Source organism: Laetiporus sulphureus (assembly GCF_001632365.1).
Source record: "Laetiporus sulphureus 93-53 unplaced genomic scaffold LAESUscaffold_25, whole genome shotgun sequence".
NCBI lineage: Eukaryota > Fungi > Basidiomycota > Agaricomycetes > Polyporales > Laetiporaceae > Laetiporus > Laetiporus sulphureus.
The window spans coordinates 398,406-417,854 of NW_024468534.1; the positions used below are offsets into that span (position 1 = coordinate 398,406).

The window sequence follows — 19,449 nt, forward strand, 5'->3', positions numbered from 1 at the left end:
AAGCCATTGATGAATGAATGGCGGTGGCTGCTCCAGGCGATTACACATCCTCCTTTCTCTCTTTCCCTCATCATCGTTCTCGCCGAGAAGACATATTTAGACGGTAGGCTTGCTCCATGTCTCCCAAAAGGCTGATATTCCTATACACCTTACAGGCATCTTCCCTCGTGCGCGTAGAAATCCAATAATCGCTCACTACTCCGCCCACACGTACCATGGCATATGCACAGCCGTTCCCGCTTGCTCAGCCCGTGCAAAAAGCGCAGCAGCCGACGTTCGGTCCCGATCTCGCTGTCCGTCTCATCTGCCCTGAGTGTCGAGATCCGAATCCGAACATTGTCGAGCAGTTCAGCAGCGGCGATCTGGTGTGTGGTACGTGTGGGCTGGTCCTGGGTGACAGGATCGTCGATACCAGGAGTGAATGGAGGGTAAGATATCTTTACCGCTTTGTGCCTTCTATGCATATGGCTGACATTGGACGCTGACTGCTGTGTAGACTTTCGCCAATGACGAGGGCGATGACCCGTCGCGTGTCGGTGCTGCGTCCGACCCTCTCATGGAAGGCATGGAGCAGCTCGACACGGCTATCTCTTTCCGAGACGGTGGCTCAGGCATTGCGCGAGAGCTCCAGCGCGCAGCCTCTCGCGGCTCTGCCAATCGATCGGAGCGAAATCTCCTTGTCGCATTCCGGGACATCTCCAATTGGTGCGACCAGTTCTCGCTTCCTAAGACGATATCGGATATCGCAAAGCAGCTGTACAAGAGGTCGGATGAGGAAAAACTGTTGCGTGGGAAGCCACTTGACGCTGTCATCGCCGCGTGTATCTTCATCGCATGTCGTCAAGCGCACGTCCCGCGTACCTTCCGCGAAATCTGCAACCTCACCCATGTCAGCAAGAAGGTCCTGGGGCAATGCTACAAGGCGCTCGAGCAGGCGTTCAATTTGACGCAGGGTGCATCGACTACGGCGGATCGCCACTTGACCACACCTGCCGCTGCGAGGGGTCCGGAGGACCTCCTCGTGCGATACTGTAACCACCTCGACCTGCCGCCGAACGTCCAGCCTATCTGTGCGGACATCATCAAGAAGGCGCGTGAGCTTGGTATTGCGGATGGACGGTCCCCTGTCTCCATCGCAGGTGGTGCGATCTACTTTACATGCCATCTACTCGGTAAGGCCAAGAGTGCACGGGACATTAGCCAGGTAGCCGGCGTCAGTGAAGGCACCATTAAATTGGTGTATAGGCTGTATTACGCGGAAAAAGAGAGATTGGTGAAGGAAGAGTGGATAAAGGAAGGCAAGGCGGACCTTGGCAGGTTGCCCATGGACAATTCGAACAAGTGAGGTGGAGACGATGCTCGAGAGTTCAGGTGAATGGATGACCTTCTCATATGTTACACCAGCAGTTATTATGCTGTGCTGTAGCACATACACTATGCCATCTATACGATGTTATTCATCCCAAAGCAAAGCAGTACAGAAGTCACAAGATAGTACGCAGACGGACTAGAATGGTGAATCATCTTCTACCCTTCTTTGTTTTGTTCGTCTTTCCCCCTCTCTCGCGCACGAGAGCCGCACTGCCTTTGCCTTTGCTTGCAGTCCTGATTGCCTTTCTGACATTGAGCACGTCATCTCCGCCACCATCTAATTTCTTCATCTTCTTGGCTGCTGGTTCTCGTTCCAACTTTTGCAGAATAGCCAAGTTATGTGACTTCTCTTGGGATGCAGACACTTCGGTTGGCTCGAACTGATTCACGCATACAGTGAGTGATGGAGTTAAGCTGGACAGGCATACTGCACACCTTCCGCTTGACACCCTTCAGCTTCTTCTCACCTTCGAGCGTACGGTCAAATTTACCCATACTTGCAGTACTTGTTCGCGTCATGGCCAGCGTCCTTGAAATTTTCACTTTCCGATCGGCCGTAGCAGGTATGCTTGAGCCAGCGCTCGCGCTCTGAGCGTGAGCAAGGTTTTGCTGGTGCTGACGCTCGTTCTTGGTGATCCTAGCTTTTCTTGCGTCCCGCGCTGCCTTTGAAGGGTCGTAGTCGGCATCTGGAGGAATAATGATCCTTAGCACCTGCGTGATTGCGTATAAGAGAGGTACATACCAGCGTTCGCAGGCACCTCTGTGAGCCACTGAACTTCCTTTTTTTTGTTCGCACCCTTCCAACCCCAGCGGTCCACCCATTCCTGCTTCTCTTCGTCCCACACCTTCTTCTCTTTCCTCTTCTTCTGGATGTTCTTTGCCTTAGCAAACTGCTCCCACTTGGTGAGCGGCTTGGGCTTTGGCAGCGCTTTAGCACGGGGAAGTTGCGTTGTTGGCGAGGGTAGTTGTGCGAGGGGACCATCAGGCGAGGAAGTTGTAGGAAGGGAAAATAGGGCTGCGACGAGGGTCTGCACACCGTCGCGAGCAGTAGACATCAAGTATTCCTCAATATTCTCACTACAAATCAGTACAGAAGTCAAAGATGTCTCCCCGAGTTCACGCAGAGACATACTTGTAGCTTTCCTCGTCCACAGGATTCAAGTCAGTGGCGGTCAGGAAACCTATGTCCACCTCAAGCGGAACGTCCTTGTAGACGGTGACCGACTGTCTGGAAAGCAGTTCAGTGGAATATAATGAGCAATGAAAGCTAGACGGACTGCTTAGCGACATGCTCTGCGAGAATATCAGAGACATCCATCCTGTCCGATACAGTTGAGAGAACATTAGTGTGACTTTTGCTTTTGACGAATTTCGATTTCTCACGCGCTCGGTGCTTGCCGACAGATAAGACCGAAATGGTCAATGACTCAGCAGGTAGTCCCTTATAAATATTACACTGCACGCCCAAGGTTTAAAATCTAAGCTGAAGATGCTCTGAAAACAAAGTGGTATTTAACTTACCATGCGTAGGGTGTTTCAGGAAACCTTTTGTTTTCTCAGAGTTTCTCTACATTTCTAGCAGAAAAATGTTGTTTTGCTTGCTGTCTGCCCTCACATCGCCTCCTTCGCGCCTCTCGCTCTCTTCCTCCCTCTACCTCCTGTATTTGTTTCACCACTTGTTCTTCTCATATATCTGTTATTACTCTCCTCTGAATGAGTATGCAAGAGACACATATCTGCCCGAATAGCTCGTGCTGATTATTTCCTCTTCACAGCCACCATGTCCTCACCAACCGCGCCAGTCACAAGTCTACCCGCATCTACATCTACACGTTCTCCTACCAAGAAGCCACACGGAATTAGACGTCGTGGACGAGCTAGACGTGATGTTGAAAGCGACGATGAAATCGAGCGCGTGCTCTCGACTGACGATGAAAGTGACGATGACCATTCCTCTGTGGACTCGGACTCGGAGACCGAATCAGACTCGGACGACGTTCGCCAGAACCGCCGTTCTGAGGTCGTGACTCCAAGTACAACACAAAGTCCTCCTCCTCCGGAGCTTGATGGCCGTAATAGTTTGACGGAGGGGGTGCAGTCCAAACCAGAAGCTGTGCCGTTCGCGACATCCTCCGATTGGGCAGAGATGGTCACCGCTGAGCATGGCACGGGGATAGAAGACCTTCCCGTCATAGATTTCTCTGAACTCGGTGCCCAAAGTATTGATCAGCAAGTCGTCACCGCCCCTCGCTCGCGTAGGATGAACAGGGAGCCCCCGCCACATCGTTCAACTTCTGCACCACCGACATCTCCGCCCAGACGCGTCACTCAGCTTGAAGAGGCTGCTGCAGAAATTGAACAGCAAGAACAAGCTGTGTCTGCTACCGTATCTATTCGTGGTCGTGCCCGTACGCAATCTGCACGTCAGGCCTATCAGCAACGCCTGGAGTCAGACCCTTCTTTTGTTCCCAAAGTTGGCGAATTTTGGGGCCACGATGATCGGCTGCTTGACAAGGATCTCCGCAGTCTCAGTGGGTGGTGGAGAGGTCGCTGGCAGTCACGAGCGCGGGGGCGAAGCTTTGGTATCCGTGGACGGGGCCGAGGGTTCCATAACGAAGGGGCTGTACATGTCGCAGGTGACAACGCTGAAGGTGAGCCAGGTAGTGTGGCGGCTGAAGCAGAGGTACCTCCGGTGGAGAAAACTTGGACGCATGACGGCTTCGAGGAGATGAAAAGACGAGACGAAAGGCGGCGTGAGCAGCAGAAGCAAAGGCAGGAAGTGCAGGAACCTCGCGCCGTTTCGCAGCGAGGTACAGCGTTCCGTGGCAGGGCCGATTTCTTCACCCCTCGTGGACGTGGTGCCTTTGCTCGAGGCACTGCATCGCCCATGGGTGTTCGCCAGGGTAAGCCTGCATCTATTCCCGCCGGCAGGCCGTGGTTCGCTATGAAGCCTGAGCCTCTCTGGACAAAGCAGCTCGACGCTCCTCTCTTCTGGGAAATCTCGTTGAAACCCCGTCCTGGTGTTGGTCCAGGCTTTCGGATTAAATTCCCAGGTGGACCCGAACACATCATCAGAGGGCCACCACGCTCGTACCCTATATCCAGGGTTGGGTTCGAGCCTGTTCCCATTGATGACGGCGAGAAAGCGTTCGTTGTGCGGCTTCCTTACAGTCGCGGCAAGGAGAAGGCAACTGAGCAGTTGGTATCCCCGGAAGTGCAGGGCTTTGCTGTGGAGGAATCTGCGACGACGGTTGCAGAACTCTCGATCGAGGATGTGTTTACCGTTCGTCCAAATCTAGTCCCGAACAAGCGGCCTGAGATACCATCCAAGACCCTCACAATCGAACCGGGGCTGCAGATAAGTTCGTCTACTACGCCACCATCCCCATCTATCGAGCCTTCGTCCGGGACAAAGACTGAGGTCACGCAAGAGGCAGCGGCGTCCGTAACGGTAGTTGCTGTGACTCCGGCAATTTCAGCAGTGAAGAATCCTCTTGAGCTGTTGTCATTCAAACCACCTGTTGTACGCCCACGCAGTGCCTCCCCAAGCGCCCAACTCAAGGAAACTGTGCTTCGGCGACCGTCTCTCACTGCTCCGCCTTTGACACAAGTCCCGTCTGAGGAGCCGCAGCGGCCTGCTCCGCCTGCTCTGCCCCCGCTCCAGACGACATTCTCTCCCGTTCCTCAGACGTCACCTCAGTTTGGTTCGCCGTATGCCTATGCGCCTTCCTTACCTCCGGGTATTGGCATGGACCAACATGGCATGACATACGAGATTGCCACAGGTCGTCCGGTCTTCCTTCATCAGCAGGCGCCGCCGCCTATGTTCACCCCTCGCCCGATGATGCATGCGCATGCGCCACATCCTTCTACCGGCATGCCTTTTGTTCCCGGGCACATGAATCACCATTCCGCATCGTCTCCCGATTTCCTCTCGCAGCCGCACACCCCATCTGTGGGGTCGTTCGTAGACCCGTCCACAGGTGTGCCAGTTTTTGTTCCAGCGCGTCAGAGTAGCCGCATCGAGATTCGCGCACCGGCCGACGTAATTGATGGCAGGAAGTCTTTCTCGAGGCCTTCAGGATTGAGAACGGCTGTATCAAGTGCCGAGGCTCATCAGCGGGACGTCCTAGCGGAACATACGGGTGATTTATCCGGAGCGAACGGCGCTGCGCCGGTCGACCAGCCTCCAGCCCAGTTCTTGGAACAAGGAATGGCGTACCCTGCCTACCAGCAGCAATACTATTATCCCGAGCCCTATGCTTACGGGCCGTACATGGATATGCCGCCTCAGACCATGCATTACGAGATGTACTCTGCGGAACATCATCCTTCGCAGCCTCCTATGATTTACTATTAGTCACTCTACGCATTCAATCGCCGTTTGTCATCTGCTCTATCATGTTCTGCATATTCCTTTCTGTCTTCAGACGCCTTGTCACGATTGTCCAGAGTACCGGCTGTCATACCCTCATGTCTTCACCCTACTCCATGTGTTTACTTCAGTACCGCGCGTTATCCTCATGACTCCACGCTTAGCTAGCCTGTTATCACTTTGTTTTCTTGATCCATTGGTTACATCCGTTTGTTTTGTTGCACTGGCGTTCCACACTGGTCCATCATGGACACTGTAGCATCTGTCTCATGCCCATTATCCCTGATAGCAGAGAGTATCTTGCCTGCCACTGTGTTTCTTGAGGAATATCGTGCCCACATAGGGTAATGATCTGCAACCCCTTTCGCCAGCTTTTATCTTGGCTCTTAGTGGTACGGCGATTGTTACGGGTTGTGATTGACAATATGCACCTGATGTTAAGTTCGTTGATTGGCCCGGTTCCAAGACAGATGCAGTGGTATCGAATTAAATCCAGTAGAATCAACAATATCCTAGTCCGCGATCCATATTACAACCGACACTACTGCGCCTTCTCAGTATCAGGGCCGTTCACGCTCCCATTAGCTTTGGTTGGAACGTTGCCTGCTCTCGACGCTGCAGCACCCGCGTTCGCACTACCTTTGTTGGAGCTCAACAAGCTCTGGAAGAAGTTTTGAAGCACTTCATGTTGCGTCTGTCCTCCCGCGCCCGGCGATGCGACTGCAGGCGACGACGCTGCAGAACGTGATGCTAAGGATGCCAGCGGCGCGGTAAGCGTAGAGCTTGAGGTCCGGCCTGAAGATCGCCCAGAAGTCTTCCGAGTGGCCTCACCGCTAGAGGAAGCGCTTGCTAAGTTTGGTGCTCCGGCGATGGCACCTCCTTCCATCTCCGTCAATGCACGCTCGACATGAGGCATACTGAAGCTGCTGCTGCCCATCGGGCCAACGACGCCTGCGCCAGCGTTCTCGCTTGGGTTCCGGAAGGCACCCCGAGGGTCTCTGTCGGGCTTTTTCGAGTTTTCGTCATAATTCTTCGCAAGGAAGGTCTGTTCGGGGATCGGATTGTTGAAGGGTGGCAACGGCGGTGCCTGCAAGGACGGAAGTTCAGCAATGATGACGCGCAAACAGATAATGAAGCTGACCTTGGCGCCCTGGTCTGGCACAAGAACGCTATACATCTTCTTTGCACCTGGTTGATTCTCCTCCTCGGTATGTTCCAGATCGCGCTCCCATGCTTCATTCCAGAACCTGGGGTCGAAGTTGTCTCGAAGCACGCCGATCTTACCCCAGCTGTCCCACCCGGCTGGTATAACGATCCTATCTCTGTCAAGAGCATTTGGTTTGTGCTGGAACGGGAAGGGGTTGCGAACGGGAGCAGTGGGCTCTATGGGCGAAGAAATTCCGGGTGAGGGGGCTGGTGGCATGAAGACGAGGTGGAGAGCATATTGACGCAGAATCTGTAACGTATCGGGCAACAGTGAGGTATAGAATAGTCCGGCACCATCTTTGACGCATTCAGCAAGAGTCATGACAGCAATGAGGAACAACACACATTTCAAGCAGATAGTGCGCAGGACTTGCATCACTCCATCCGTCCGCTCTTCCCATTCACCTCCTTTACCCTTGACCATACCACCCATGCCAGATGCCCCAGTGCCGAGAATGTTGTTATTCTCGTCTATGAGGTCGGCCTTTGTGCATGCGACGATGACGGGCACGCCCGTTGAATTATGCGTGAGCGTGCCTGGTCCTAGTGGCAGTACCGTCCCAGACATGGTTGAAGTCGCAGGTAGTGGTTCAGCAGTGGGTTCTACGTAATGCTGTAGATGTGCCTGTACTGGAAGTGGCTACTTTAGAATATAGTAGTTGCAGAAGAGAAGCAGCTCACGTCGTTCGCGATTCTCTTCTCGTACAATCTCTAGCTCTCTTGATCCATCACCTTTGGACCACTGCTCGATCCATTCAAGCCATGTCTCCAGCTCCTCCACAAAGGCCCATGGTCGTGTCCAGTCTAGGACAATGATGACTACTGAATGTGGCAACGAGGTTCGCGGCGGAAGGAAATGCGATAACAGCGCAGTATATGATGGCGCAGACGATGGCACCGTATATACTGCCAGACGTGCGAGGGTATCTATCCTCAAGAACGCGTCACTTAACTTCGCAGTATCGCACACATGTCGCCACGCTCACCTTCATCCGCATCATCTCGAACGTCGGCCCAATCGTATCCTAACGCGAAATCAGTCCGCTCATCTTTCTTCTCACTCTCTATAAGAGGTTTGTGAAGAAGCGCAGACACCAAGGTTGACTTTCCAGACGATGGCTGCCCTAGAACGAGCACTTGTTTGGCTGGTATTGAACGTGAAGTGGACACGGAGTCCAGAATAGAGGACCAGAGATCCTGCGGTGGCGTCTCCATCGGCAACGGTTCTGAGTTATCCATCGTTCCTCAATATCCTGAACGGAAGAGCTAGGTTGACGACAGTTCAAAGCAGATGGAAGAGCACGATGGAGAGGACTTGGGGTCGCGTTTACAGTCGCGCACATGGCAATCTCCGGCAGCGCGTCCCTTGCACTCGAGCCACAGTGATCAACGACCTCCGCGTTCAGCAGACAAACTGGAGCCGTCATCTATCAAAGTGCCCTCTTATAGAGCGGTCATAATGTCTCCGTCTATCTCTCTTCCCCATCACACTCTCAAGGAGTCGCCGAACTCGCGCACTATTGAGATCGGAGACTGGTCTATCACTGCTCGAGCGAACCCGATCTCAAATGCAGCCGAGTTGGACGCCCTGCAGGCGGCTGTAGGCGGAATACCTCTCCCGGAAATGACGTTTGGTAACAACGCGCTGGAACTTGAGCATAAGCCGAGTGGATGGAATTATGGCTTTGGGACGGAGGAGGCGCTTAAAGGTGTCAAGAACGGCGAACTAGTAGAGGGCGACGGAGGCGTGAAGGTTGGATATGCGGATGCTTGGCTAGCCAGCCGGTATGGATTGTTATGCGAAAACCTGCCAGAGATGTCTCACGAAATCGGTAGGACAGGTCCATCGTCTCAACTACCGATGCCCAAGACTGTAGCGACCAAGCCGTATGATTGGACGTACACAACAATCTACTCTGGACATGATTTGCCCTCTTCCACAGAGACAATCAAATGGCAGCCCGGGGATCCTGACAATCCGTTGCACACGATCCCACTAGCTGAGCTTACCCGGCATGATCCCATATTATTCTATGCAGAGATCCCACTCTTCGAGGACGAGCTGCACGATAATGGCTCTTCTCATCTGCTCGTCAGAATTGTGAGTATGTCTCCCTAATCAACACTTCCGCCGCGCTTTCTCATGCTTTCTTGACACTCTCAGCGTGTCATGCCAACGTGCATTTTTATCTTGTCACGGTTCACCTTGAGGGTGGATAACGTCCTCTTTAGGGCACATGACACGCGTATATTTCACTCATTCTCCTCAGTACCACCTCTGGTAGTCCGAGAAATGAGCGGATGGGAGGCGCCGTACGATTGGGTCCGGAAGGTTAGTTCATGGAGCACAAGATGATGCATTGCCTCACTAATGTTGATACTTCGCCAACAGCGTCTCCCGAAACGCGACGACTTGACATCTTTGACGGACCCAACATGGATATCCAAGGTTCTTGCTGAGATGCCGAAAGAGGTATCGCAACAGGCGGGCGCTGGCACAAAATGGAAGGGACTTGGAACCAGGACTGAATTTGCAGTCTTGGAAAATGTTCCCGCTGCTCAGATCGTAAGCTGAGGTCTTTGCGCAAGCGGTGAGAAGTGACGTATCAATACCTTGCGCCGTCTGTTTTGTTACGACTTTGTACAATCGTACGTATCGTTGCTTCGGAAAGTATTTATTGGCTTCATCATGCCCCGCCGTTGCTGGGATGGCATAATATCCTCCAATTCTCTCCTATTACTCAACGCAAAAAATGCTGTGCGAATCACGCTTTTTTCGATGTCTCCCTGAATGCGCTTGTGAGTAGCTCGTCATACGATGATGAACATGGCGTATTACGCATGAAATGGTCATGATTGGTTATGTAGAATGTAGGTTACGACTCATAGTAGGTACGATCATTACACATTTGGATCGTGTTGATCATTATCACGACTCACAGCAACGATGATTTCATCGCCCTCAGTAGCAAAGGTGGCAGAACAGCTACTTTAGGACAACACTGCTTTATGCGGAGATGCCAGCCTCCTTCATCTGCTCCTCGCACCACTCCCACAGCTTGGTTGCCAGGACAGGATCGTCCGCCTGCCAACGTTTCATTTGATTTTCCACGAAATACATTCTTGGACAGAGACTTACCTCGTCTCTCACAGGTTGACCTTTCGTAGCCCAGGGTCGGAAGTATTCACCGCTGTCAGCCTTAGTGATATCGGGGGAGGTAGCCGCATACAGCTGGGTCAGAATACCCATGGAGACGGGGTACTTTGTCAAGAATGTCTGCAAGGGCTGACGGTCAAACACAGCAAATAATAAAGATCACAGCTTACGACGTACGTTCGGGGTAAAAAATGACGTCTGATGGTGCCACAAAGCAGTCTTAATATTACCTGGACTGACCGAAATAGAGATGATGCCTGTGGGGGTAGGGATCGCATCTTCATCAATCAAAAGGTAAGCGCTTGTCACTTACCTGAGTCAGTGTATCGATGCGCGAGTTCCTTGCTATAGATCATGTCAGCCAGTTTGGACTGCGCATATCTCTCGAACAAGGTGCCCGAGTCGAGTTTGTCAAGTCTGACGCCTCCCTGTAATGTCTGCATGAGGAGAGAAATTCCGCTCAAATAGGCTCAGAAGACGTACCGGAGGTGCTCCGAAGTGAGCGAACGAGCCCAGTGTGATGACGCGAGTGGTGCCGCTCTCAGATGTCTGAGCGGTATGGATCAGAATAGGCAGAAGTAGGCGCGTGAACACAAATGGCCCGAGAACTTCAAATGCGGGGTTGGATCAGTTGGAAAGCAGGAGCAATCGAGAGGTACGTACCGTTGACGGCAAATTGCACTTCAAGACCAGTCTTACTCTTGGTCCCCTCAGGAGGCATCATGACGCCCGCGTTGTTCATGAGAATATCCAGCCTAGACTCTTTACTAATAGAATTAAGGCGTGCTCAGTTCGCGAGGACCATGACAGTAGGACGCGCACAGACATACGCCTTGAATTCATCTGCGGCTGCTTTCACGCTCTGCAGGTCGTCAAGATCCATGTACAAGAAGGCCGCCTGGCCAGACTTGGGGCCTTCTGTGGCGGCTGCCACTTTAGAGTTGATCGTTTCTACTGCGGGGAGTCCCTTATCCTTCGAACGTGCAGTCACATAGACCTTCGCCCCATGAAGTGCGAGTGCCAGCGCAGATTCGTAGCCCAGACCGGTATTCGCACCTGGTGATGATGAGATAAAGAATTGCCACCCTGTGTCGAACACCACTAACCCGTCACGATCACGACTTTGCCGCTCAAATCCGGGATTTGCTCCGTAGACCACTACAAAGATTTGCCTCCATTAGATTGAGTTTGCAACGATCTTGAAACTCGGGCGCACCTGAGGTTTAGGAGGAAAGTTCTCCACATAAAAGCACCATGCTCTTGATGGTCTCAGAAACGATAATTGGGTGCCCATATTGATTGATCAGTCGGTCGAGCTGAGATGAGAAGTTGTACAAAAGCGATTCGAGCATTGCGTGTCTTTGCTCGAGGCTTATGTATCTTTCCGTCCATGTGAGCGCTTCACCTTCCACGACGAAGCGGAGGTTTCGCATAGCTCCGGCGTGCGTCTAGGGGCATGCCGTCACGCACATGCTTACGCGGCTTGCTGCCTGGATGAGCGTGAAGCCCGTACCGTTCGGTCAGAACAGCCTCCACCATGCATCAGAAATTTCGGATTCCGTCATAAAACGTCTTCTTTAATGCCCGACATCCCCTCGGCAAATCCTGATGCTTGGCAAGAATATCCGCCGTGTTGGCGTATGTACGCTGCATGTGGGTCCAAGGTGTTTTGTCGAGATCAGCTCTTTGGTTTCATGCCTCATTGTCGAAGGACACACACTTGCCTACTCTCGCTGATCATGCTTGAGATGCATTAAATGGGCGTAAATGACTTGTTTCTCGAGTTCGGGGGACCGGCGGAGTGACGAAGGACAACTGAAGGAACCGCGATAGTGTCCGATCAAAAGAAATTCATGGCGCAAAACAAGTGACTGCGGAACACGAAAGGCGCCCAGCAAAAGGCAGCCGAACATCTTTCACTGACAGAGTCTACATAGCCGTACTGAGCGGCACCTCGACCCATGCTGCAGATAAGCATGCCCTAGCCTTTTGCATCCGCCATCCGATTCAGTTCCCTCCAACAGTGAAACGTCAACTTACGAGCCGAGAATTCGTCTTTCTAATGGCGAACAGACAACCGACAATCACGAAATACCAGTACAATACTTTACATACCAGGTCCGAACAAGCTTATCCAGGCTGACGGCCCAGGTCCTCCTTCTCTGGTTTTTGTCTGCCCGCAATATGCGATGATGTATTTCGAAGGGTGCCATGCCACCGTTGGAGAAGGACCAAGAGTAGGAACGCGGTGCAACGGCATCCCCGTTTCCGTGGAACACTAGATGCGCCAAGGTCATGAGAATCGAAACGAATCGCATTCAAGCTACCACATACAATGTCAATGTACGATCCTGAGTTGGCAATGGCGAGGAATTCTCCATCGTGTGAAAAGCTTAAGGCATTGATGGCGTTGCTGTGATTGTCGATTGTCAGTTGTAGAGAGAAAACAATCAAAGTCGCACTAAGACGTACTCGCAAGCGGTGATGGTACGTGCGAAGATCCATTCTGACAGATCGAACAAATTCACGATTGCATCATGACCTCCGGATGCGAGATATCTGGCGGAGCTTAGCGTCAAGGGTCCACGACCGTGAAAAACCTAGCGCACCTGCCCCTAGGGTCCAGAGCTATAGCTGAACATCCTCCAACGTGCGCCGGGGCAGCGTGAATGAGCGATAGAGAGGGAAAAGTGTAGGTGCGAATGTATGTGTCTGACTGACTTGCGAGCACCACGCCATCACCGGCATGATTGAAGATCGCCGTCGACGCTCCTACCCTGGGCTTGTCGAGTGCATGTTAGATCACATCTGCAGGAAAGTATGGTCATTACACACTAGGTCCCTGTCCCAGAGGCGCCATTGTTCCTTTCCTCCATCTCCACCGTTTCCGTAGAGAAGGAAGCTAAAGTTTCTAGCTTGTGTGGCGAAGACCAGGGCTCTGCCGTCGGGAGCGTAGCTTGTCATGACAGGGCGCAAGCCGCCATGCGCTCCGAGATTTATTTGCTGAATATAGCGTGTTTCTAAAGTGCATGTACAAGTTACCATCCATCGGCTGTTGGGGTCGCTAGAACTTACGTCGGGCATCCCAGAAAACAATCCTCCTGTCCTTCTGGCTGGAAGTGCAGAACAAGTCCGGATGTGTCGGATTCCAGGATAGGTAATCGACATCGTCCGTGTGTCCGCCAGAGAATAGCGTCGCTGATCGCATCTCCATCTGGAACATACCACCAAATTGAGCAAACAATGGAGGACCTCATATACGTAGCACGTACACTTTTCTCTGGGTACCATAGCCTCACCGCCTTGTCGATGCCAACCGCGCCCAGTCTTCTTCCATCGCAGTTCCATGCGACATGGTTCATGGACTGTGGCGAAGGAATGCGGATGTCGCGTGGCCTGAAGGCCGAGAAGGTGGGGGCCTGCGGGTGAAGCGACGACAGAAGTCACTGACTAGTGTCATATATTGTCCATGAGCGTTCGTACATGAAGCCCACGCGCAGCGAAGGTGGTGTGAGGCGGTGGTGACGGCGGCCGCTGAGGAGCGGGAATCTCATCCTCCTCCTTCCCGTTAGCGGGTTGGCTGGACATGGCTAAATGCAAATACTACAAGGCAACCGTGGTCCTCTACAAAGCATGAAGGTGCAGTTATTTGCCGACGTATAGAAGCGATTGAACAGGTAGCAGGAAGAGGATTGTTAGGCAATGGAATGCGTAGAGGAGCAGTAGCTATGGGCGTCTACGAGGTGAATGGCGAATAAGGGCGAATAGGACGAAAGTAATTTACATAGGAAAATGAAAAAGAGCCTCAGTTGAGTCGACGACTTTATTGTTTTCCGCACAAAATGGCCAAGTATGGAGTCAAACCGGGGACCTTGGCGTATCACGTAAGCCTCTGACCTATACTTATTGGGTGACTTCTTGAAAAATAAATCATAATTAGTCTCTGCAGTGCGACAATGACGACGCCTTCACCCTTCACTGTTGCGCATAGACGCTATGTACAGTCTCTGTACAGAAGAATACTGAACAACGAGCTGGACTGGATAGTGGATCGTAGTTTGTGGAGAGGAAAGGCGATTGCCATCCGCGCAGAGTTCGAGAGGAACAGGTGTGTATCGCATTTGTACCGCCTCGAAACCCAGGTTCACGGACAGCGCTGGTATCTGCTCGGTGAATTCGATACATCGGCATAAATCTGCTGCAGGAATGTGCATGACCCTCGGGAGCTTGCTACTATCCTAGAGAAGGCTGAAGCCGATTTGGATTCCAGGAAGCACCCTGATCCCTACCGACGTGAGTAGATCCTCTGAACACCCCAGAGCCTGTTATGACCATACCTCCCAGCTCCTGAGGCGGTGGACGGTGTGAAATGGTACGTACGTTGTCAAAGCGCCCTCCACTTCGCTGAAGCTGGACATGTTTCAGGGAGCGAAACATCCCGGTGAGTTCACTGGCTGTAGCCGGTCATCGCTGATGGATCCCTGATAACCATTTCGCCAGCCCCCTCTTGGACCCATCTTCGATTTCGAGAAATTCAACAGGGATCACGCCCTTGGCCACCATTGATTTGCGTGTACCATTGCTCGACATATATACAATCATTGAAGTCCCGCGTTTTCACCTCCTCATGAGCTTTCCAGTGTCAGTTTCACTGAGCATGACTACTAAGTGTCTTTTATGCGTGATATACTTCAGTCCGGCGGGCTAGCGTTTGTGCTCGACTACCTGCATATCGATGCACGGTACTAACCGTTGGAACCTCTGTACATGCGACTTTCCGTGAGATTGCTCCGACCTTCACTGGAAAGGTCACCGATATTTTTGTCGAGACTTGGCTGCACTGGCCTAGGCAGCTGGGCTTCCTCCTTGGCAAAAGCGGTCTACAATCGTCCTTGGTGGCGACTGCGCTCGTAGCGTCCACATGCTGCTCCCGCCGACAACCATGTGTGGCTATCCCCGCGGCGATATATATGATCCAACTGACGATTGAGCGACGAAATCAAATGCTTCGCGTACCCACGTGCAAAACCTGGGACTCATCAAGCCCCAGACTGAGCCGCCGCCGCTGGGGCAGCCAGCGTCCTCCTTCCATCACCTCGCGCGCAAGTCGTCTCTTCCACTCGTTCTCCATCCGATGAATTATCTCCGGGGGGCTGTCAGCGCAATTAGTGCACCTTATCAGTACTACAAGGATATCAATCCCGCCACCCTCACCGGCGCCATCGACGTCATCGTGGTCAGTCGTCCCAAGCAGCAACCCACCGATACTAGCCAGGAACATGCACAGCAGGTCGAAGGAAACGAGCTTGTATGCTCGCCATTCCATGTCAGATTCGGGAAGTGGCAAGTACTCAGGCCGGGAGACAAGAAGGTATGGTTGAGCATCCACATTGACTGTGGCGATCACTCAATCAACCATCAGGTCAATCTGTTCGTCAATGGAGACTTGGTGCCATTTCCGATGAAGATTGGGGAAGCAGGCGAGGCATTCTTTGTGTTCGAGACGGACGAGGATGTCCCGGAAGACCTTGTTACCAGCCCATTGCTTGAGGCAACGAAGCCTGGACAGACCAACGCTGATGTGGAGACCGCAGGCCGCTTTGGTGCACAGGAGGGTCCGGAATCCACGCCGGAAGCTGGGGAAGAGATTTCATTTTCACAGGAGCCCGACTTCCTCGATCTAAACGCATCCGGTTCTGAAAGGCGAACACCGGAGCCGCGGCTACAGGACGCGCAGGAAGGCGTATCCGAGCCATCATTATTCTCTCGTACGGCTCACCTTGGAAAGACTGTCGTTGAGGCCGCGATAGGAACAGAGAAGGTACTGAAGGATAAGCTCAAGGAGGAGATTGTCAAGGATGCCATTTCTGAGGTGGCGCATGACGATCAAACCGCTCTGAAGAAGAAGGCCATCGCTGCACAAAACGGGGCAGAGAATTTGCGGAGGAGCTTCCTTGAAGGGAAGGGAGATGAAGTCCTGCCGGACACGAAGGCTCAGGGTCCGGAGGTTGTTTATGCCAATGGTATGTAATATACACCCTTATAGTCAATCTCACTAACGAGGGGGCTTCAGACATGGTCTTCGACATGGAGGGATATCATTCACACGAGCGTGGTCGTTCCGGTGATACTGTCGCACTCAAGCACGGTGGGTCTCCTTCAAGCGAGCCCAGTACGCCAGGGTCATCTCGTATGTGGCTCAGATACTGCACTAGACGTCATCTTCATTATATGCTTTAGGAAGCCCATCGCCATCCGCCTCCTCTTCCGCACTCGTTCCTTTCCCCACCATTCGCGCAAAGTCCGAGCCACCACCTGAGCACGAAACCAGGCTGACCCCATCTGTGGTCACGTCCAGCTCGCCGACCAGCCCACCGACGCACACATTATCGGATCGCATGCACGCAACACAACCGAAGTTCGTGCAACACAGGCTCTCCTCACTTCCCGCATCACAGGATGCAGACACAGAGGAGTACATGTGGGATTGGGGCAGCTTTCCTCAGCGTACGCCCATTCGGACGGCGTTCCCGCCTTTCGATGGAAGTAGTGTGAAGGAGAAGGGAAAGGAACGGATGGTAGACTTGGGCCTGAACACGAGCGTAGACAGGGGGGGAGATGGAGATACGGTGGTGGCATCCCCGCTGTCGCCCTTGGAGAGCGACGGTGAGAAAGAGGAAAGTCGTAAGTTTGGTGAGGGCGGACGGATTGGAGTCGATAGGAGAGACCCCACACGGTTCAGAGTGTCGATCGAGGGACGGACGGTGGACTTTGAGTTGAGTGTAATTCCCGGTATTAGCAAGGAGAATCGGACGGGCGAGGGTCCGTTAGGCGGGGAAAATGAGGTGATGGATCCTCAGCGATTTGATGGCGGAAAGATTGATTTCCAACGATTCCTGGACGATGAGAGGGTTGTCAAGGACCCAGACCTTACTATGAGATGGGCTGGGGATACGTAAGTGACTAACATGAGCGCATATATGTGTGGATATAACTGACTGACTCTGCCTGGTTAACAGATATATCACGCGTAAAGATGCTTCTCCGCTCTTCGATGCACTTATTCCCTGGCGCGAGGCGGCTCTGCGTGGCAAGCTTACCACGTCTCCATCGCGATCGCCGTCGCCGGGCTGGGACGGCCGTTCGCGCCTTAATAACATCGAGGAGGAGGCACCATATTCGGACGATGAGCAGCGGAGGGCCGACATCGCGAAGACGACTGCAAACACGAGTAACACAGAAGGTGCGGTAACACATCTGTCATCATCGTCCTGGGTACGGTGGTGGAGTCGTAGCCGGAGGACGGATAATGCACAAAGGCCAGGATTGAGAGCTATGAACACGGCGCCATCCACACTAGTACGTTTTCTCGACATCAATAGTCGACTATATGCGCCGTTCTCGCATGCTGACAATGTCCTCATGTAGCATAGAACAAGATCTGAACACGTTGAGACAGTCCATCTTGCAGTGGCGAGGCGCTCATCATCTCTAGCGCCGCCGTCGCCTGTACTAATACTCGAGCCTGAGATGCCCGCTTCAGAAGCATCCTCAGAGGAAGAGAAGCCGAGGAGGAGGAAGCGGTACGCGAAGACATTACGGCTGACGTCAGACCAGCTGGTGAGTCTCAAGTTTGGATCCTAGGACACTGACGTGACAATGCGACACAGAAATCACTCAAATTGAAGTCCGGCGCGAATAGCATCACGTTCTCGCTGTCTGCCACTGGAGCGGTTGCATGCACGGCGCGACTGTTCGTGTGGAAGCACACAGATCAGGTCGTAGTATCCGACATCGACGGCACGATCACGAAGTACGCCTATGCTTACTTGATAGTTGTCATTGACTCACGTCCATCGCAGGTCCGATGCATTGGGCCACGTCTTCACGATGATCGGGCGTGATTGGACGCATCTTGGCGTGGCTAAGCTGTATACGGACATCTGCCGGAATGGCTATAAGATACTCTATCTCACCTCGAGAGCGATCGGACAGGCAGACACAACGCGTGACTATCTGAAGGGCATCAGGCAGAATGACTACCAGCTGCCAGAGGGCCCTGTCATCATGAGTCCGGATCGTCTCCTGGCCTCATTCCACCGGTGAGCTTCACAAGAGTGTACTGACCCGGGCCTGTAGCTGATAGATATCAGGGAGGTCATCTTACGCAAACCGGAAGTGTTCAAGATGGCGGCTCTGAGGGACATCCAGAAGTTGTTTGGGAACACTGCGAAGAATCCCTTCTACGCGGGCTTCGGAAACCGTATCACAGATGCCCTGTCCTACCGTAGCGTGAATATTCCGAGCTCGAGGATATTCACTATTGACTCGTCCGGCGAGGTGAAGATGGAGTTGCTCGAATTGGCTGGATACAAGTCATCGTACGTTTGCAAGGTTCATCACGCCAATATCAGATACTCACGCTCTCGCAGGTATATTCACATGACAGACTTAGTCGACCAAATGTTTCCGCCAATTAACAAGAAGTGGGCGGCGGAATACACGGACTTCAACTTTTGGAAACCTCCTATACAGGAGTTCGCTCTGCCCGACCTGTCACCACCATCGCCCGCCTTAAGTGCGCGGTCCGATACGTCCAATCAGAGCGCGTTGGCTCGCTTGCGACATTTCAGTCTCGGAGGCGGCAGACAGGCGAACAACATGTCAAAGTTTACATTGCCCCCACCAGCTACGGCGACACATGGAGCAGAGGACGACGGACGCAAGACCGAAATGCATTTGCGACAGATGTCGTCGTTTGAGAGGCTGAGCAGCACACTTGTGGGCCTTGCCTCCCCTCTCAGTAGCCCACGGTCGAGCACGCCCACCTTCATCGATTCTGGCTCAGAAGATGAGGACTACGAGGGAGATTTGGGTAAACAGAAGGGGCGGCGACGACAACGCCGAGAGAGCATGCCCGGATCGCTACCCGGATCGGATGGTTCTGTCTCCGACGACGACCTCCAATTTACGGTCGACGACCATAACGGTTACGAGTATGATAGCAGCAAGGAGGACGAAGCTGCGAATGAGACATTTGATGAGGATCTGCTGGCGGCAGGAGAGATGGAGAAGGTGCCATTCTTGTGAAACACGCAACATATCGGATCTGGAGCAGCATTGCATATTTCCATTCACTGCATTTGGCCCATGTAATACTATCGTCTACCGGCGTACACTACTGCTCCTACATAATGCTGTATTCTTAATCACGCTAGCGCGGACTCGGTGCAGATATCCATTATTTCCGGTGTGCGTTTTTTTACATGATCGAGAGATGTTCTCGACGGTGATACAAGTCGCGCGGAGCCAACTAGAAGGGTGTCGATGGGAAGATGCG

At 52.8% G+C, this 19,449-nt stretch overlaps 9 protein-coding genes across 9 annotated transcripts; 5 read left to right on the top strand and 4 right to left on the bottom strand.

The window, feature by feature from the left end:
- The first annotated feature begins 45 nt into the window (after window positions 1-45).
- LAESUDRAFT_681193 (transcription initiation factor IIB) lies at window positions 46-1,360 on the top strand. The gene is made up of 3 exons (XM_040905757.1): window positions 46-103; window positions 156-428; window positions 497-1,360. The coding sequence occupies exons 2-3, from the start codon at window positions 216-218 to the stop codon at window positions 1,343-1,345; spliced, it is 1,062 nt and encodes a 353-aa protein (XP_040763375.1). The 5' UTR covers window positions 46-103; window positions 156-215; the 3' UTR covers window positions 1,346-1,360.
- Window positions 1,180-2,706, bottom strand: LAESUDRAFT_702035 (RRS1-domain-containing protein). The gene is made up of 5 exons (XM_040906466.1): window positions 2,649-2,706; window positions 2,504-2,599; window positions 2,114-2,448; window positions 1,807-2,057; window positions 1,180-1,751 (listed from the first exon to the last, which is right to left on the bottom strand). Exons 1-5 carry the CDS (start codon window positions 2,687-2,689, stop codon window positions 1,521-1,523), a joined length of 954 nt encoding a protein of 317 aa, XP_040763376.1. The 5' UTR covers window positions 2,690-2,706; the 3' UTR covers window positions 1,180-1,520.
- A 145-nt stretch (window positions 2,707-2,851) lies between these two features.
- Window positions 2,852-6,009, top strand: LAESUDRAFT_223614 (uncharacterized protein). The gene is made up of 2 exons (XM_040901631.1): window positions 2,852-3,088; window positions 3,147-6,009. Exons 1-2 carry the CDS (start codon window positions 3,085-3,087, stop codon window positions 5,729-5,731), a joined length of 2,589 nt encoding a protein of 862 aa, XP_040763377.1. The 5' UTR covers window positions 2,852-3,084; the 3' UTR covers window positions 5,732-6,009.
- Window positions 6,010-6,287: 278 nt separating this feature from the next.
- LAESUDRAFT_714862 (uncharacterized protein) lies at window positions 6,288-8,191 on the bottom strand (the record flags this gene model as incomplete). The annotated part of the gene is made up of 5 exons (XM_040907095.1): window positions 6,288-6,833; window positions 6,888-7,249; window positions 7,298-7,582; window positions 7,634-7,858; window positions 7,939-8,191. The coding sequence occupies 5 exons, from the start codon at window positions 8,189-8,191 to the stop codon at window positions 6,288-6,290; spliced, it is 1,671 nt and encodes a 556-aa protein (XP_040763378.1).
- Window positions 8,192-8,311: 120 nt separating this feature from the next.
- Window positions 8,312-9,738, top strand: LAESUDRAFT_702043 (type 2A phosphatase activator TIP41). The gene is made up of 4 exons (XM_040906467.1): window positions 8,312-8,737; window positions 8,789-9,053; window positions 9,117-9,284; window positions 9,345-9,738. Exons 1-4 carry the CDS (start codon window positions 8,412-8,414, stop codon window positions 9,525-9,527), a joined length of 942 nt encoding a protein of 313 aa, XP_040763379.1. The 5' UTR covers window positions 8,312-8,411; the 3' UTR covers window positions 9,528-9,738.
- Window positions 9,739-9,753: 15 nt separating this feature from the next.
- LAESUDRAFT_750553 (NAD(P)-binding protein) lies at window positions 9,754-11,517 on the bottom strand. The gene is made up of 9 exons (XM_040911611.1): window positions 11,326-11,517; window positions 11,216-11,267; window positions 10,940-11,165; window positions 10,773-10,876; window positions 10,593-10,717; window positions 10,423-10,537; window positions 10,287-10,366; window positions 10,092-10,229; window positions 9,754-10,037 (listed from the first exon to the last, which is right to left on the bottom strand). The coding sequence occupies exons 1-9, from the start codon at window positions 11,401-11,403 to the stop codon at window positions 9,960-9,962; spliced, it is 996 nt and encodes a 331-aa protein (XP_040763380.1). The 5' UTR covers window positions 11,404-11,517; the 3' UTR covers window positions 9,754-9,959.
- A 699-nt stretch (window positions 11,518-12,216) lies between these two features.
- Window positions 12,217-13,697, bottom strand: LAESUDRAFT_655370 (WD40 repeat-like protein; the record flags this gene model as incomplete). The annotated part of the gene is made up of 8 exons (XM_040904548.1): window positions 12,217-12,387; window positions 12,444-12,522; window positions 12,582-12,668; window positions 12,719-12,886; window positions 12,943-13,129; window positions 13,185-13,323; window positions 13,382-13,528; window positions 13,593-13,697. 8 exons carry the CDS (start codon window positions 13,695-13,697, stop codon window positions 12,217-12,219), a joined length of 1,083 nt encoding a protein of 360 aa, XP_040763381.1.
- Window positions 13,698-14,065: 368 nt separating this feature from the next.
- Window positions 14,066-14,675, top strand: LAESUDRAFT_655632 (uncharacterized protein; the record flags this gene model as incomplete). The annotated part of the gene is made up of 5 exons (XM_040904567.1): window positions 14,066-14,217; window positions 14,314-14,402; window positions 14,454-14,485; window positions 14,539-14,550; window positions 14,610-14,675. 5 exons carry the CDS (start codon window positions 14,066-14,068, stop codon window positions 14,673-14,675), a joined length of 351 nt encoding a protein of 116 aa, XP_040763382.1.
- A 568-nt stretch (window positions 14,676-15,243) lies between these two features.
- Window positions 15,244-19,199, top strand: LAESUDRAFT_737471 (LNS2-domain-containing protein; the record flags this gene model as incomplete). Its single annotated transcript, XM_040910790.1, has 10 exons — window positions 15,244-15,480; window positions 15,532-16,132; window positions 16,183-16,299; window positions 16,350-17,064; window positions 17,129-17,468; window positions 17,538-17,729; window positions 17,780-17,922; window positions 17,972-18,211; window positions 18,263-18,490; window positions 18,542-19,199. The coding sequence occupies 10 exons, from the start codon at window positions 15,244-15,246 to the stop codon at window positions 19,197-19,199; spliced, it is 3,471 nt and encodes a 1,156-aa protein (XP_040763383.1).
- Between the last annotated feature and the right edge of the window lie 250 nt (window positions 19,200-19,449).